The following is a 17,059-nucleotide window of genomic DNA, read 5'->3' on the forward strand; positions in this document are numbered from 1 at the left end:
TAATTAATACAGCATAACTTCCTAACATTACACATATAATATTCATTTTAATATTTGCAAAAAGCCAATCATAAAATCTGTGTTTTTCACATCTATCATTGCAAAAGAAGTCCCTATATTCATATATTGCTTTTTTTTTGATCTATTAATTTTTTCCTAATGGTAAACTTAAATATAATGGTAACAGGAAGGGATAAATTGCACTGTGCAAAGGTATCAAACTCTTCTATCAATATGTATCCTGAATAGGAGCTGAGCCTTTTCCAGGCTTTTCACATGGTCTCCATATCAGAAAGCAAATAAGCAGGTTTCAGCCATTAAAAACTGCGAGGCTGAAAACCACTTACCAACTCCCATGAGTTCTTGCACTAATTCCTATGTGTGTATTTTAGGCATTTTACACTGCAATAATATACAGTTTCCCTTTTTTTTTTTTTTTTTTTTTTTTTTTTTTTTTTTTTTTGAGAAGTCTGCCAGCAAAGTCAGCCCAAACTTTGACTGTTAGAGGTAAAGTTATGCTCGAAAACTGAGGTGAGCTGTACAGGTCTATCAATGCTGGCTGGCAAATGCTCCAGCCCCAAGTTTTATTGGTGTCTAGGTGAGTCTATAACTAGATGCCTTTTTTCCCCTTATCATGGCAGATGTTGCAGATGCCACTCTCTACTGCTGACAGTCTTCAGAAGAGCAGTTTACATTAAATATCTCGTGGCTTGCAGGGATATGCTCTGATATGCTCTTGCAAATATGCTCTGATAGGTGCTTTTGTGCTTCCTGTGACTTTTAATTGGCTCATTAGGGTCTGAAAATTGGGGGTATTTTTTGAATGCCTTGACCCTAAAAGTCTGACGAGTTGTGGGAAGCAGTGTTCTTGGTCTCCTGCTGAAGTAACAGTACATACATTCTGAAAAGTAGGCCAGGATGTAATGCTTGCTGCTGCTTCTCCCATTAGATTTTGTTATCCATCTATAGCTGTGTCTGTGGGAAGGAAAGAGATTGTGAAAAACACGATTGGTGTTTCCATTGTGTTTGATTGTTCATGAGCCCCATTTTGTTCTCCCTCCACAATACTCTTGGTTAGGATTCATCTTGTTTTCAGTAACGTATTTAGTTTATGTAATCTGTGCTCACCATACAGTGGAGAAAGAGGAAAGGGGAACTTCCTGAAGGTAAACTATCTCATCTGGGATAGGCATCTCACAGAGGTATTGTTATTCATCCTCTGGAGCTAACTGTCTCTTCGCTGAGAATGCAGCCACACTCAATGCCTGACTTTTAGTTAGAAAAGTTAGACCTGAGTCCTTCTTTCACTTCCCCTTTCCTGGGAAACTGCTGCTCCTTCTGATATTTGCTGTGATCCCTTATCAAAGTGTCTGCAATCAGTTTCTCTAAATATCTCCAACAGGCCCTATTCTGAAGAGAGGTGTTGACTAATGGCCATAGCCCCAGAATATAATGTCCTTCCTGAGCCCTGGCACAGCTGTCATCATCTTTTCGTGCTTTTTAGCAGCTTTCTTCATGACTCCACTTCCCCATTGCCTTTCATTGCCCAGCTGCTAACACAGCCAGTACTATGGTACTGGTACACGGCACTGATGTAAGCCCCACATTTCTAGACAAGTGTCATGCACACAGAACCATTAACACTGAATATTTTATTATAAAATGCCATTACTATCATTATTAGTATATAATAAGCAATAATGCATTTATATTATGTAACATTATACTGTATTATAAAGGAGACTGTAAACTCTTATAGCCTAATAAAATAAAATTTAAAACTATAAAACTGGTAACTGGTATTTATAAAAATAGAAACTCTCAAATTTTCTAAGCACTTAACTCTCAGCTCTGCAACCTGAATTACTACTCTTGCAATCCTCCAACTCTGCACTTATGCAGGACTATCAAAGGACATTTGTATCAAGGGGCTTTTGACAAGGGCAATGATAGGTGTCTTGGTTTCAACCAGGTTAGAGTTAATTTCTTCTCAGTAGCTATTACAGGGCTGTGTTTTGGTTTTGGAATGAGAATGGTGTTGGTAACACACTGATGGTTTGGTTTTTTCTTTTGCTAAGTCCAGTTTACCCCTAGTCAAGGACATTTTCATCCTGCCTCCATGCTCTGCCAGTGAGGAAGTTCACAAAAGAAACTGGAAGGAAGCATAGCCAGGACAGGTGATCCAAACTGACCAAAGGGATGTTCCACACCATAGGGCATCATGCCTGGTATATAAACTGGGAGGATTTAAATGAAAGGGCATCTGATTTGGGTTTGGGAATGGGGTTCTGGCTCTGTTCAGTGAGCGGTGAGCAATTGTACTGTGCAGCACTTGCTTTTTTTCCTTTTCGTTATCATAATTATTATTATTATAATTTACATTCGTGCTGTATTTTACTTTGTTTCAATTATTAAACTGTTCTTATCTCAAGCCACAAGTTTTACTTTGATTCTCCTCCTCATTCCAGTGGTGGGAGGGGGGAGAAAGGGGGGAGTTGAGCAAGTAACTGCCAGGTTCAATTTCCATTTGGGCTTAATCTGTGACAATAGGATGATGGGAAGTGGCTTCATGTTGGAAAAGGGATGGTTCAGATTAGTTATGTGGAAGAAATTTTTCTGATGTGGGTGGTAAGACACTGGCACAGGTTGTCCCGAGAAATTGTGGCTGACCCATTCCTGAAGTGTTTGAGGCCATACCACCCAGTAACACTCTCATATGTGTATCAGGAAGGTGAAACCAATGCATTAGAAAACCTGGAGGAGCTCTCCCCACTCATGTTACCTCCTGTGACCTGTGGAAGGCTGACAGACTGATTGCCACAGTCAACTTGAACTCTGAGTAAGCTGGGTATCAAATTCCAGATTCTCTTACACAAAAAACTCCTCCTTGACATGCTCTGGTCCATGCCTGGGCTTCATTTTCTACAGAAGAAAAGTATGATATCCTGAGTCTTCTAGGGAAATTAAAATAAGCTAGTGCTTGACTATGCCACTAGATTTCTCTAACTTTAACAGTTTTGGTCAAATAAATATTTTAAATATGTTTTGCTTAAATGACGGTTGTCAGTCTTGCTGGTAATCAAGTCCCAGGGAAAGAAGGGGGAACTCAAACAGCACTAATATTAGTCATCAACCTAAAGGGATCTTTCAAAATTTAAACGAGTCAAGATATGTCAGTGTAATATTGGAACAACAGAGTAATGAATCAGGGCCCTGGGATTTCCTGTTGCCTGTCAAAGATATTATACAAGGAAGTAAAAAAAACAAAACAAAAAAAAAAAAACAAAAAAAAGTGTTTCAGTCTCAAGTGAAAATTTGCAGAAGTACAAGCGATTTCTTTGTGACTTCAGAACACTTCAGCTCTGAAATATGGTGAGATATAGAACTGAGTAAAGATTTTGATCTTCAAGATCTTTTTCTGGTGAAAAAATTGTGCTAGGTGGTGTTGTGAGTATATATTGACTTGTAAATTGCTCATTTGAGAGTGGAACTGTCTCTCTCACAAATAAAAATTCTAGAAAAATACATTTCCCCCCACCCCTGAAATTTTTATTTTATTAAAAATGCATTGGGGTCTGAATTACTTGGAATTTTCTCAGTCTTCCATTAAACTCAAACTACTTTCAGCTGAAATGAGAAGATTTTTAAAATATTTTTTAACCTTGCTTATGAAGAGAAACTGTATGAAAGACTTGAGATAAATCAGTGGTTTTTTTGCAGGAAGCCTGTGCCGTGCCAGATTTATAATGCTAGCTCCTACAAACTAGCAAATTGTGCTGTTGTGTGTCCTGAGATGTGTGATGTGGCTGATGATTTACACAAACTGGTGCTCTTGAGAGAGCTTGAATTATGGGAGGATTGAGATGAGGAGCTACTTCATTAGCTCCATATGATAGCAAGAAAGAGAGGAACATGCTTGACTATCTTTACCTGGAGCAGCAGGGGAAAGAGATTTTTTTTATCTAGTAAAATGGCTCCCATTTTCATTCTTGAAGGAAATTTTTATTTTGTTTTTAATATCTAAACTCCATCTGTTTAAGTAAACTAGAATAAGTGGCACTAAAATGACAGGACTTGCCCTCCTCTGGTCAGTCAGCGCTGTAGGAAATGCTAGAAGGTGCTGGAGGAGATACAAGCAGTCCAGGCAGGATGTAAAAACCCTTCTCACTGATCTCTCCACATGCTAGTGAGCTGCAGACCTGGGCTTTGTTTTCAAGAAGTAAAAGGTCTCTGTTTCTTCACTGATTCCTAGCAAGGGTGGGCACAGAACCTGCACTCTGGCCCTCCTGCAACTCTGGTGATGCAGCAAAAAGCAGGGAGAACGTGGAAAAGAGGACCAGAGGTAAAGCAGTTACAACTTTATGTGTGGCCTAAATGAGGGTGAGAAAGTTCAATATAATTATTAATTGTTATTGTTTTGTGAAAAATACAAATCTCTACTCAAAGCAGCGCTGTCAAAGAAATCTGGAGTGACAAGAGTTGGGCAAATAATTTCATTCATCTGAAGAAGCATCCTGCCAGCCAGTTGTCTGCCAGCAGCTGACAATTCTGGGACAATGAAGCTTTTATTTGGTGAGAAGGATGTCAGGCAGAGATGGGACAGATGGATGGTCAGTGCAGTGGGTGAGGCATAGGGGCTCAGCTCAAGCCTTTGGTGTGGTACCTTGAAGGGTGATGGGAGAAGTGGGAGGACAAGAGCTGGAGAAGGTTATCAGGGTGTATTTCCTTTAATGCATCAGGATCTGTTGTTATATTTGTGTGACCTCTCTGCTGGCAAAGAATTTTGTGACAATTATTTCTTTCTGACTTTTCTTTTTCCTCCTCACAGCGCTGGTGATGGTGCTGAATAGCACAAGTGTCAGCTGGAGCGCCCGCATTCAGATGTTCCTTACCTTTTGTAAGCTTGTAGCAATTCTGATAATTATAGTCCCTGGAGTTATCCAGCTAATTAAAGGTATGAAATGAAATGTAAATGCTTTTAAAAAGCTTTTATCTTTACCCTCAACAGTCTTTCCCCATTTGCCTCCACCACATAATGCTTATAGCAGCAAAATCTCTTAATTAGTCTGTGCTTGCTTAACTGAGGCTCTGTACTGTCATGTCATTGATAAGAAGTGGAACTACACTGGGATGAACTGGTATTTCCTTCAGCATGCCAATGAGGCTATTCTAATCAGACTTGCTTTTCAAAGGAGCAAAGGGACTGCTCTTCTCTGTAATCTGTCTTTGGCCTGAACTTTGTGACAGGGAAGGATGGGATTTAGAGGCAGATGCACGTGCACCTCCCCAGAGCACATGCCTAGCCCAGGCAGGATGGCTGCTCTGACTGATGATTTACACAAACTGGTGCTCTTGAGAGAGCTTGAATTATGGGAGGATTGAGATGAGGAGCTACTTCATTAGCTCCATATGATGGCAAGAAAGAGAGGAACATGCTTGACTATCTTTACCTGGAGCAGCAGGGGAAAGAGATTTTTTTTATCTAGTAAAATGGCTCCCATTTTCATTCTTTACAGAAATTTTTATTTTGTTTTTAACATCTAAACTCCATCTGTTTAAGTAAACTAGAATAAGTGGCACTAAAATGACAGGACTTGCCCTCCTCTGGTCAGTCAGTGCTGTGCTAGTCCCTAGTCGTGGTACACGTGTGTGGTGCTAGAGGGGGCTCCCAATTCACTGCAAAATCACACAGTACTTTGGGTTTAAAGGGACCTTAAAGATCATCTAGTTCAAACCCTCTGCCATGGGCAGAGATGTCTTCTACTAGGTCAGGTTTCTCAAAGATCCATCCAAAGCCTTGAACACTTTCAGAGCATCCTGGGCAGCTTCTCTGGACAATCTGTTCCCGTGCCTCATCACTGTCACTGGGAGGAATTTTCCTGACACGTAATCTACACATGCCCTCTGTCAGTTTATAGCCATTTCCCCTTGTCCTGTCACTACAGGCCCTTTTAAAGGCTCTCTTTTCACTGACAAATGCCCAGCTACCTGTAGAGACTTTCCCATTCCAGCCCTCTGAGCAGCTGGTGTGAGATGGGGACAAGCCCCAGGTCACCCTCCTTACAACAAGCACACAGAGCACACAGGGGCAGAGCAGGGAGCCCTCTTGAGTGTATTGATAGCAGATTTTATCTAACAAAAACTATCTCAGTTTTGGGCTATGTCCCAGGGGATGCTCTTCTCTGCTGTTTGCAAACCCTTCCAGCCAAGCAAGAGCACAGTGTCAGTCTGTGCAGTAAGCTCAGTTTCTCAGGGACAGGCGGCTTTCTGTGGTTAATACCAACTCTGAAATAAAAGTTTCCCTGTGTAGCACTCTGCTGATTCACTATTTTTGTTTTCTTGTTTTTCACTTTCTTTCTGGCACTTGCAATGCCGTTTCCTGTTGCACATGACATGTGAAATGTGCAAAATTTCTCTCTGTTCCCATCCGCCTCACCTTCTCTAGACCTTTGGAGCAGGTAAACCCAGGTTCCTTTGAGGGTTGTTGCCCTGAAGTAGCACAACTAATGTCCCTGATTCTCCACTGGGACCTTCTCCTGGCGACAGTTTCTCCCTTAACCAAAAAGCCTCTGCTTCAATGGGAATTTTGACTGAGGGCTTAGTAAAAACAGAGTAAAGGGTAGTGGATTTGACTCATTGCTAATTTATCTCTGAATTAATTAAGTTTCTCCCTGCTCTGTATCTCTGGAGGATCATTGCTTCTTAGGAAACCTGGAATATGGTGGGGACATTTTAGAAACAATAAAGCACTTTGTAAATGAATAAGAGCATAACAAAAATGTTGCATATTTGCATTTATAGATATGTAGATAATTCTTACTTGATGTAATATTAATACAGTATTGATTATCATGGTACAGGGTTACTAGACTCATTTTTAAAGGGTAGAAATGTTTAGGATTTCGGGTTTATTTATCTTATAAATGTTGCTTCTGCATGAAATGCCAGCAAAGTTCCTTCTGATTAAAATGTTGAACAAGTGAAATTTTCCACGTCAAAACCTACTGAGCTCATTCTGCTCTTTCATGTTGATGTAAGTCACTGCTGGAAATGACAGAGCAGTGAGTGTCATCAAGCTCAGAAGGCTTTGAAAGAATCTAATAGGTCAAATTCTCCTATTGCATGAATACAGATTCCACAAAGCCTGTTACAATTGTTGGCAGATTATGGCTGCAAGGGTTGGGTCAGAATTTAAGGTCAAGAGCAGAACTTGATATCAGTGAACTGCTGGGTGATTAAATGTTCCATGATGTGTTATGTTTTTTTTAAGTAGTTATGACCAAAGAGCTTATTTTTCAACATTTTTTTTTTGTTTGATTTTGCAGGAGAAACACAGCACTTTAAAAATGCCTTTGCAGGGAATGATGCCAGTGTTATGGGATTACCACTTGCTTTCTATTCAGGAATGTATGCCTATTCAGGCTGGTAAGTGGATGAAACTTATATATACTTGTCCTGAAAACAATCATTAATATGCTGTAACAAAGCTATTTATATGAAGCAATGAGTAGCACATTCTAAATTTTTTTTGCCAAGCTACATCATGCAGCCAGGGTAGTTGTCACCACTGTTCCATTTACTCAGTGGTCATTGTGCAAGCAGCTCTTCAAAGAAAAGATTTTTCTATTAAAGTGTACAATATATAAACATGCACTGACCACCAAAATAATCACACCACAAGAAATGAATATTCTTCTTTTTTTTCTTTAAATATTTTAATAACAGGATAAAAGGGCTAATGAAGATTTAATTTTTTTTTAAGAAGTCAGTAATTATATAAAAAACAAATCTAGGATTCTGTTACAAAGTTGTGTGGCCCTTAGCCTTGCTTTGTGGAAACAGCATTTGACAAGTGAGAATCAGTGACATTGGTATGGACCAGAAAACAGAATAAAAATCTCAAGATTTTTTACACTTCTTGGTCTGAGAGATTTGGGCCATACTTAAAAGAAGTGCAGCCGGCTTCCACAAAAGTCAGGTGTGATTGACTGTGAGCAAAGGTATGAGAATCTACCTTCAGGTATCCTGCTTGGAACTTTTCAAGTTCTTTCTTTCTCTTTTCCCCTCCAAAGTACACAGCAGCTGGTTTGAAAGGTGCTGCCGATTTGAATCTGCCTTTACAATTTATTCATGCTCATGAGGGCAGCCTGGGGGGAAGAAAGCAGACTGCAGTGCACAGAGTGGGCTCATTTTGAGACAGCTTTGTCTGCAGGTCTTCCCTTTGCTCTCCATAGCCTCACAGGGGGCCACGTTCTTTGCCTTGCACAAAAGATAAGGGGTTTATTTATTTAATTTGAAGGGACAATGGGCCGAGTGCTGGAGTTCTCTGCCCATCTGTAACTCCCTGGTTGCAGGAGCATTATAAATGTGCACGCTGAAGTATGAACAGAACTTTATATACTAAATGGCAGCAGGGGAAGGAACCCAAGAGAGTCCTTTATCTGGGATAGATATTTAAGAAAAGAGCCTGGCATTTTGAAGCCTCAAAGAAATAGAATTGATTATGTGGAAAAATCTCTACTTTCTTCCCCCTCTCTCCTATAACTGACTCTGTCTCTCATATCCATACATGTGATGGCTTCTCACTTTTTAAATATTAAACTAAGTTTTTGGATAAAAGCAATTTCAATAGTTCTTTAATATTATTCAGAGTTTCTTTCCTACAAAATGCTTCATCACAAATTCTGTTGCTTCTTTCCCATTTTTCGCATAACAGTTCAAAGCCTTGCAATAAAAATTGACCTTTTTTCCCCCCTTTACACCATCTGACTTTTATTTCAAGGTACTTATTTGCCACTTATTAAAAGAAATTAATAGGAAAAAGACCTAATTTGGCTAGTGGTTCTTCCCAGCTGTCTATTTTTCTTTGTCATCACCTCAGATCACAGAGGAGCAGACCATTAAGTGGGGTGGCAATATCCTTGCACTCTCATTTTGATGGGGCTAAATCAATAGCTGAATATGAAGGAGTGTTGGAAGTGTTGGTGATGTGTCCTGGGATGCAGGCAGAATTTTATGCATGGCTCAGATGACTGTTAACTTTTAACTGCCAACTTTTAGTGATACAGCTTTGAAGAAAAGAAAAGCAGTATTTCTTCTGTGTGTGGGTTCATTATGCCCAGAGCAAGGGTAGACTATGGGGTATGGAAAATGTTGGCTGAAAAAGGACAAGTGGGGAAAAGAATGCAAGGAAACATGTCTTTGCATCAATAAAAGGACTGATGCTGGGCTATCATAGAATGTTTTGGGTTGAAAGAGACATTAAAGATGATTTTGTTCCAATCCCCCTGAGACTAGACCAGGTTGCTAAAAGCCCCATACAACCTGGCCTTGCACACTTCCAAGGGATGGGACATCCCCAGCTTCCTTGGGCAACAGGTTCCAGTGCTCCACCACCCTCACTGGACAGACTTTCCTCTGTATATCTAACCTAAATCTTCTTCTGTGCTCTATGCACTAGAAAGTTTAAAAACAAGTAGTGATGTTTTTGCATTAAGTGATAAAGGATTTAATGTGCAGTCACAAAACCCCTATTTTTAAAACACACGAGCCAGCGTTAACTTGTTCTGCTAACCCAGCTCTTCTGCAAGACTTGTGATGGGGCAAAGCTCCCAGACTTTCTGCCAGGTTAGTTACAAACTGGTGTGAAAGTTCTTGGTTTAGGAGGGATTTTTCTAAGGCTTCAGTTATTTGTATTGTTAAGGAGCCCTTACTGAGTACTCTGATGAAACTGTAAAAGGCAGCCAGCACAAATGGGATATAAAGCTTGAAGTGTGCATGTGTGTGTGTATGTGTGGACTCAGGATAAACCATTAACTGTGTAGAATGTCAGGGGAAAAAAATTAACTTAATTACACACTGATTTTACATAGTTACTGTATTTTTCTTTTCCTGCTTTGCTGTCTTTTCTGGGAATTCCTTTCCTGAGTGTGGGGATAAGGGAAGATTAAATATCACACTCTTCTTAATCCAAACATGGGCCTGCAAAGCCTGCTGTAAATAACAGCAGTGCTCAACTAAAAGAATCTTCTTGATTCTTAGTGAGAGAAATACAGAATAAAAATATAAGAATACAAGAATAAATCTTATAATACATTTTATAACTATTTTCTAGGTTTTACCTCAATTTTGTTACCGAAGAAGTGGAAAACCCTGAAAAGTACGTACTTAATGTTTTGCTTGACTTTTGAGAAATGGTAGTGAAATTTAAAATGTTATAAAATTAGCGATCTTCAGAAGTTCTGTATGCTGGTCAAGCTGCTTGCCTTCCAGCAGATCTGGTATCTGTTTGAATTGCAACTGCTTGAAGATTTGCTATTTTTGGTCTGTTGTGACCTTATTATGTATTCTGCTTTTATCTGCACTGAGTGCAGAAAATTAAGTAGATCTCTAGGACTCTGGTTCTCCTCCTCAGGATAAAAGTAACTATCAGTGGCTCTTTTCAGTGGAAGTTACTGATAACCTGTCAGGGAAACCTTGCCCAAGAAACTTATCTGCTGCAATATTCGTTAGTTTTGCTGTGTTTAAATATAAATCAAATACAAGTTCTACTTGTTTTAGATGTCTCAGAGATGTAGGATCTTGAATACACATATGTCACAAAGCATCCATTAATTAAACTGAACATGGGATATGGGTTGGAGCCTGTTTCCAGCCAGAGATGAATACTCCCACATCACCTGCCTGTAAAACATGGACAGTTATCCTGTCAGGGAGAGTTTGATTTGTCCCATCTATTTTGGTAGATGTGCTTTGGTACATGGGGCCAGTAATAAAAAGCTACAAATGTTTTCTAAAAGGTAGAGAAAATGTGCCTTGCCAGATCAATTTGTTTTCTTTGAGGAAAAGAAACTATTTACTTGATAAAGAAATTAATGGTTAAATATAATTTTCTTAGGTTTTAAAATAAGATAGCAGGCTGGGTACCAAATTACTTTTAAAACTTATTATTTTAAAGGGAACCCCAGCACTGTATACTCAGATAATATGAATTTGAGACATATAGGGAAAGAAAACCCCAAGCCATTGATTGGGAGCATGCAGTAGATTTTTGTTGGTTTCTTCAAAGTCTGAACCAAACCTGGTGCTGTTTCAGAGATGTTGTGAAAATCATTTTCAGGAAATGGATGATAAAACATGAGGTTGATAGAAAGACTGGCAGATTTCCATTGTTTCAGTGACTTTGAGATGTGTTGTGTGTTAGCGGACTCTTGGATGTGATCTGGATATGTAGAGTGAGATTGGCGTGACCAGAATCTGAGACCAGACAAATGCAGGTGGAAAACACTGCATTCATATTTGTGAGTAATCATTATGACAGATACCCTTGTACAAATGGGTTTTTCACTGGCAATCTTCAGTTCTGATAGAAAACACCATTTTAGGAGCTGAGGTTTAGTTAAACATGACTCTGGATGTATTTAAAGTATTACTGGGGACATGGTTTAGTGGTGGACTTGGCCGTGCTGTTTTAATAGTTGGACTCAGTGGACTTAAGAGTTCTTTTCAAACCTGAAGGTTTCTGTGATTTTTAGTCATTTGTGTCAGTCAGTGGAGAGCAGCTAGCTAAAGATTCCCAGGCCTGGGACACATATCAACTCAAGCTGGATGACCTGGGGTTTAACTACCAAGGATCTGTCATCTATATAAAATCATGAGAGGCAGACACCAAAACCAAAAGACAACCTACAGGTTTTTTTACTTTTGAAAAATTGTTGTGTGACAGACTGATTTTAAATGTGAAACTAAATATAGGTGTGAAGGGATTTTGGTCCAGGACATCTACTACTTCAGGAAATTATGGAGAGATAGGTTAGGAGCAGAATCTTGGTGGTGTAATTAAATTCAGCTAGAAGCAATATGATTTGTAAATTATTATGTGGTTATCACCAATACTGTGTGATCTTCTTAAATGTGCAGGTGTCTACACCCTTTGTGACTTTTCAAACAGTTCTGTGTCTCTGCATTTCTTTTAACTGGAATTCTTGGTAATTTTCATTATAACTATTTTTATATATGTTGAGTTTTTATGATTTGAGTTCATCAACTATTTTGGCAGTCTCTGAATGAGAAGATAACACAGAATTGTTTTCACATCACAGCAGCACCTTCAGAGCCTTGTCAAAGTCAGAGCCAGGTTGTGTCAGTCTGGCCAAAGAGAATCCCACTTTAACAAAATTGAGCTCAGCATAGGAAGGGATGATTTGCCTAAATGCTTCAAGCTGTGAAGATTAGGCTTGTGTTGGAAGAGAGAGAAAATATTATTTCATTTTAAGGGGGGGGATTAGACTCACATTCCTTACTGACTTCAAGCTAGTCTCTCATCAAGTGGGAAACTTGAGAGAGATGTTAATTTAGAGCCCTTGTTTTACCAAATAATTTTATTTCTTTGGCAGTGTTGGTTTTTGTTGTTGTTGAACTTAGGAAATGTTTTTCATGTACAGAACAAAAATAATAGAATTTCAAAGGATGTTGATTCTGAAAGCAATTTACAGCATAGATTACTTTGCAGTTGCAGTTAAGTACAGGTGCTATTTGGCATAATCCTTTCTTTTTTTCTCTCTCAATCTCTTTTTTTTTTTTTTGCATTTCTCCCCCTCCCCCCTTATTGAACCATTTCATTTGCAAATATTTCATTTCTGTTTGTAAAATAACTTTGGTCCAGCCCAGGCAATCTATCATTTTTTAAAAAATTACACAGTGCGAAGAACATATTATTGAGATGTATAGTGTTTATAAGTGTGGTCTCAGATTGATAAATCATGTCTTGTGCTGTTGAAAAACCAAGAAATGAATTGCTTTGCTATGACCTTGGGGTCTGAGATCAGTCAGTTTGTCTATTAGATTTTTCCAGTGTTCTTCTCACTTCATTTATTCCTTCTTTCCCAAAACACCAAGAAACAGTAGCTGTATAGCAAGTCACCAGAGCTTGATATCATCAGACATTTTGTAAAATCAGGATATCAAAATGTTTGATAAAATCTATTTTTATACTGTTTTTAAATAATGTGAATGTCATGTCTAGCTAATGTAGCTAATGTATGCCGCCCATTCATTCTAATTATGGAGTCAGCTTTGCATCTATGAGGACTGCATGAGAGAAATAAAGTATTAGGGTGTTTTCTTCAGTCTGTCTGAGCATTATAGAGATGCAGATGGATGGGAGGGGAATGGTAGCTGAGATGCTACAACTCTTCCAGCTCCCTTGTTATTTGTAGCCGTCTGATTTTTGGCACTTCTCATTAAAATGCAGCCCCCTACCAAAGTCAGAAACTTGAATTGCACTGTTGCTCATTGTCAATCTAGCCACTGATTAGGGATCAAATTTCCAGTAAGCAAAAGAGTAAAAAATCTTTTTAGTGTTAACTGAGAGGATGCAAACCTTTGAGATTTCTGCCTCTCCACTTTTTGCTTTTTTTTTTTTTTTCTGTTACTTTATAATTTAATGACAAGATTTACTCTGAAGAGGAATATTAATACCAGTACTCTTAGACACTAGAAAGGTTTATCTGCTTGGAGTTTGAAATCTTTCTTGTGTCATTATATTCTGCTTATTCCTAAAAGACTCATTTGACTCCAATTCATTTTCTTCATGTCAGGCTACAGTGCCAAATATTCAGTGCAGAAGTTATAGGATTACATTGTGATATTTGACCTGAAGATAATCAAAAGAGACAAATGCTAATCTTTCCAGTATTTTGTAAAGCCCATGTGAATTCATCAGATTACCTTAGAGGGAAAACCAGGTCAGTTAACTGAGCATTTGATTTTTTTCCTCTATATATTATTTGTGTCCTGGTATTTTTGTTTTGCTCTTGAATACTTATTCTTCATAATATAGTGAGTATATTCTAATTAGGCCCTCCACAACTATTTTTATGTCTCTTTAGTAGAAGTTTTATGTAAAAAAAAAAGAAAAAGAAAAAAAAGTGATGGTCTGTTTTGAAATTGACTGCAGTGAAGAGCTACCTGTGACAGGGTTTAAACTGATATGTTAGTCAATATGTGTAAATTAGAAAAGAGAGTGATGTAATCTCTAGTGTCTGTAAAGATTTCAAAGATGAACCTTGATCATTAATTAAGACAATAAGGATGTCTTATAAAGCTGCACTTGAGAAGACTAATAATTCACTGTTGAATGAAGCAAGGCAAGGTCACTTGCATAATTGCCTGTTCTAACATTTATATTCCTTGTATAAAATACTCCTACTCACATAAAAGTTGAGCTGAAGGCCAATTTGGACTAGGCAATGCAGCTTTCATACCTAAACTTTTGGGCACACTAAAGAAACACAGTAGCTGTCTTTTTCTATGTATTTGTTTGATTTTTATAGACTGAATTATTATGTCATACAGAGTTAACTTATAGCACATGCCTGGCATGGGTACTGGAGAAGAGGGAGTGGGAAAATGGCAGAATAAAAATGAGTGGTATAGATGCATGCTTAGATATAGTATTGCTGTGCTGGGTTTTATCTATGGATATGTGTTCAAATTATAGTGCTACCACTGCTCTTTCCCCCTAATTGTCTGATATAGAATCTGATTCTAACTCCTTTTATGTCTCAAAAATGTAATAAGGATACCACCAAGACATTAGAAATCAGGAAGGTAGTCAATACCTGAAAAATCAAATCTATTCAGCAAACATAGGTGGAGGGTGGAAGGAAAAAGATAAATTGCAAGGGCAGAGAGTGTAATACCATACTGCTATATACCAGGACAGGGGGGTAGCAGTGGTTCTGTTCTCAGTGTGCTGTTGGGAGGGAGGATAGTAAAGCAGGATGGGAGTGCATGCTGCCTGAGGGATTGTCCTCCTCTAAGGCAGATCTGCATTAAGGCAATTCTTCAGAAGTCATTGCTTTGATATGTTTGCTTCTGTTTATGCAGACTCTGTGGCTTCGGATAAAAGAACCAACTTGAAATGAAAATTACTGAATTAATTCCTTCGCAATTCTGGAGACAATTGAAACTTTTTGAGGATTATTTGTTAGAACTGTTTGATAATTCTAAAAATGCATCACTGGGGCAGGATCCTACTGCAGGAGAGATGGGTGGGAGAGGTTCCTGCAAACTCACTGGGAGAATGGACAGGTGAATGCCTGGGCTGCTGTGATGTGTCCTTATCTCTTTTTTTTTATCCAAGGCCAGTGGAGAAAGGGGATCTGGACTAATCTCTTCTGAGGGGATGAGGACTGAGCAAACTGGTCAAGGGGGAGGTGTCCCTGCCTATGGCAGAGGGTTGGAACTGGATGGTCTTTAAGGTCCCTTCCAACCAAAACTATTGCATGACTTCAGCCTTTTGATTTTTACAAGCGGCTGCTTTCGTTAATTCGTTGGTGGCAAGGGAAGGTATGGGTGAGGTTTTTCTTGCAGTGAACATGGAAGTGAACACGTAGGATACAAGCCCTTAAAAGGGTTTTCCTCTGCCAAGCCTGTGGCACCTCTTTGGAGGAGGCAAAGTCCAGGGAACTCAGCTGGAGCTTCCTGCCCTCTGGGAGGTTGTCCCGGCTGCCAAAACTGTGGCTGGCTGCTGCAGAGGGTCCTGCAGCCACTCTGTTCCATGGAGCTTTGGTGTCTCCAAGGTATGAGGATGTGATCAGCCCCTGAGCTGGCCCTGTCTGTCCTGCACTGGCTATTCAGTGCGTGGTGCATGGTGTTGTGCCACTGCACAGCACACTGCTCCTTTCTAGTCCTCGTGGCTCGTTTTGTTTGCCAATGTGATAACCTGCTGAGTGTAAGGTTTGCTTTCTTTCCTGTTGCTGGTTTTACTTTTTTTTTTTTTTTTTAATCACTTCTGTTTGTTTATGTGAATCATGGTTACTATGAATCAGCTCTCCTAAGGAAGTAAAACAAATGTTTATCCACAGTCTCTCTGGGTAGCTGGAAATATTGCAATCTGCTTTACCAGCAGGGTAATGTAACACAAAACATGGTAACCTTCGAAGTTTCCATTGCCCTGGATTTTCCTTAATTTTCACCAGCTGAAACACATGCAAAACTGTTCTAACATTTATTTCTGTTTCACTGAGGGACATAGCAGTACCTGTACAGAAAGGTGACAGTTTTCTCTTTATGGGGAACTTAAGTTGCTCAGCAAAATATTCATGGTAGGAATAAAAACCCCTTGCAAGACTGATGTTCTGCTGTAGAACAAAGTGTATTTTACTGGAGAGATGATGGGTTTCTCAGGGCTGAGCAGCTCTTCTCTTGGCCAGCATGAAGGTTCCATCAGACATTTTCATTCTCTTTTGGGGGTTCATAAGCAGGAGGCCTGACTGACATGACTGTAAAAGTGATGGGCAACAGTGAATTAGGAGTAGGTAGAAAAATGAGTAAATTCACTAGGGTGACAAGTTCAGCTGAGGTGGTTTGGAGCAGTCACTGCAGCTGCACCTCACATCTCATGTCCTGGGTCCTAGGGGTGTTGCACTCTTTGTGAAAGCAAGTATGTTTTATAGGACTTCTAGTGTGGGTGCTGCTCTGTATTGTAGATAAACCTCTCCCAGATTTTCCCCTTCCCACTTTAAAACTGGAACCTGGTTTTGTCTGATGTTTGAGCTTTTATTTATGTGTTTACCAATGGCATTAGCTCTCGTGGAAGTGACTCAGAGCACTCAATGTTTTGGTCTGAGATTTAAATCTGTGTTTCAAACAGCAGTGAAATCTCACTGTAAACCCCAGTCAAAACCATGAAATTCCTTATGAAATTGTAGATCAGTCTTTGCTGGGTACTGTCAGTGTTGGTTTATAGCCTGGGTATAGAGAAAGAGGTCTCACAGCCATTTAGCCTGGTATTTGTGAGAGCAAGCCACCCCCACTACCTATAGTTAGTTATATAGGGCACCAACAGCTACTTTAATTCACAGTGCAGTGTTGTGATCTGTATGTGGTGCATCCTCTCCTGGAGCCAGAAGGGAATGACCCTCTTCTGCCACTTTTTATTTCCTTTTCTTTTTAATGCTGAATCTCAAAATTGAGGAAGAGCAGAGTGCTGAGGCAGTGTTGGGTAAGCAGGGTGTTACACCAGCACATGTAGCAGCATCTTGCTTGCCATTAT

At 39.3% G+C, this 17,059-nt stretch overlaps 1 protein-coding gene across 1 annotated transcript in view; it reads left to right on the forward strand.

Moving 5' to 3' along the window:
• The window catches only part of SLC7A11 (solute carrier family 7 member 11), a 54,340-nt gene that overhangs the window by 10,860 nt on the left and 26,421 nt on the right, over window positions 1–17,059 (forward strand). The window contains exons 4-6 of the mRNA XM_002191554.7: window positions 4,829–4,954; window positions 7,326–7,425; window positions 10,115–10,159. Of these exons, the coding sequence (XP_002191590.6) occupies window positions 4,829–4,954; window positions 7,326–7,425; window positions 10,115–10,159 (271 nt within the window). The remainder of the gene's footprint in view (window positions 1–4,828; window positions 4,955–7,325; window positions 7,426–10,114; window positions 10,160–17,059) is intronic.

The sequence above is a fragment of the Taeniopygia guttata genome, chromosome 4 (genome assembly GCF_048771995.1).
Source record: "Taeniopygia guttata chromosome 4, bTaeGut7.mat, whole genome shotgun sequence".
Lineage (NCBI taxonomy): Eukaryota > Metazoa > Chordata > Aves > Passeriformes > Estrildidae > Taeniopygia > Taeniopygia guttata.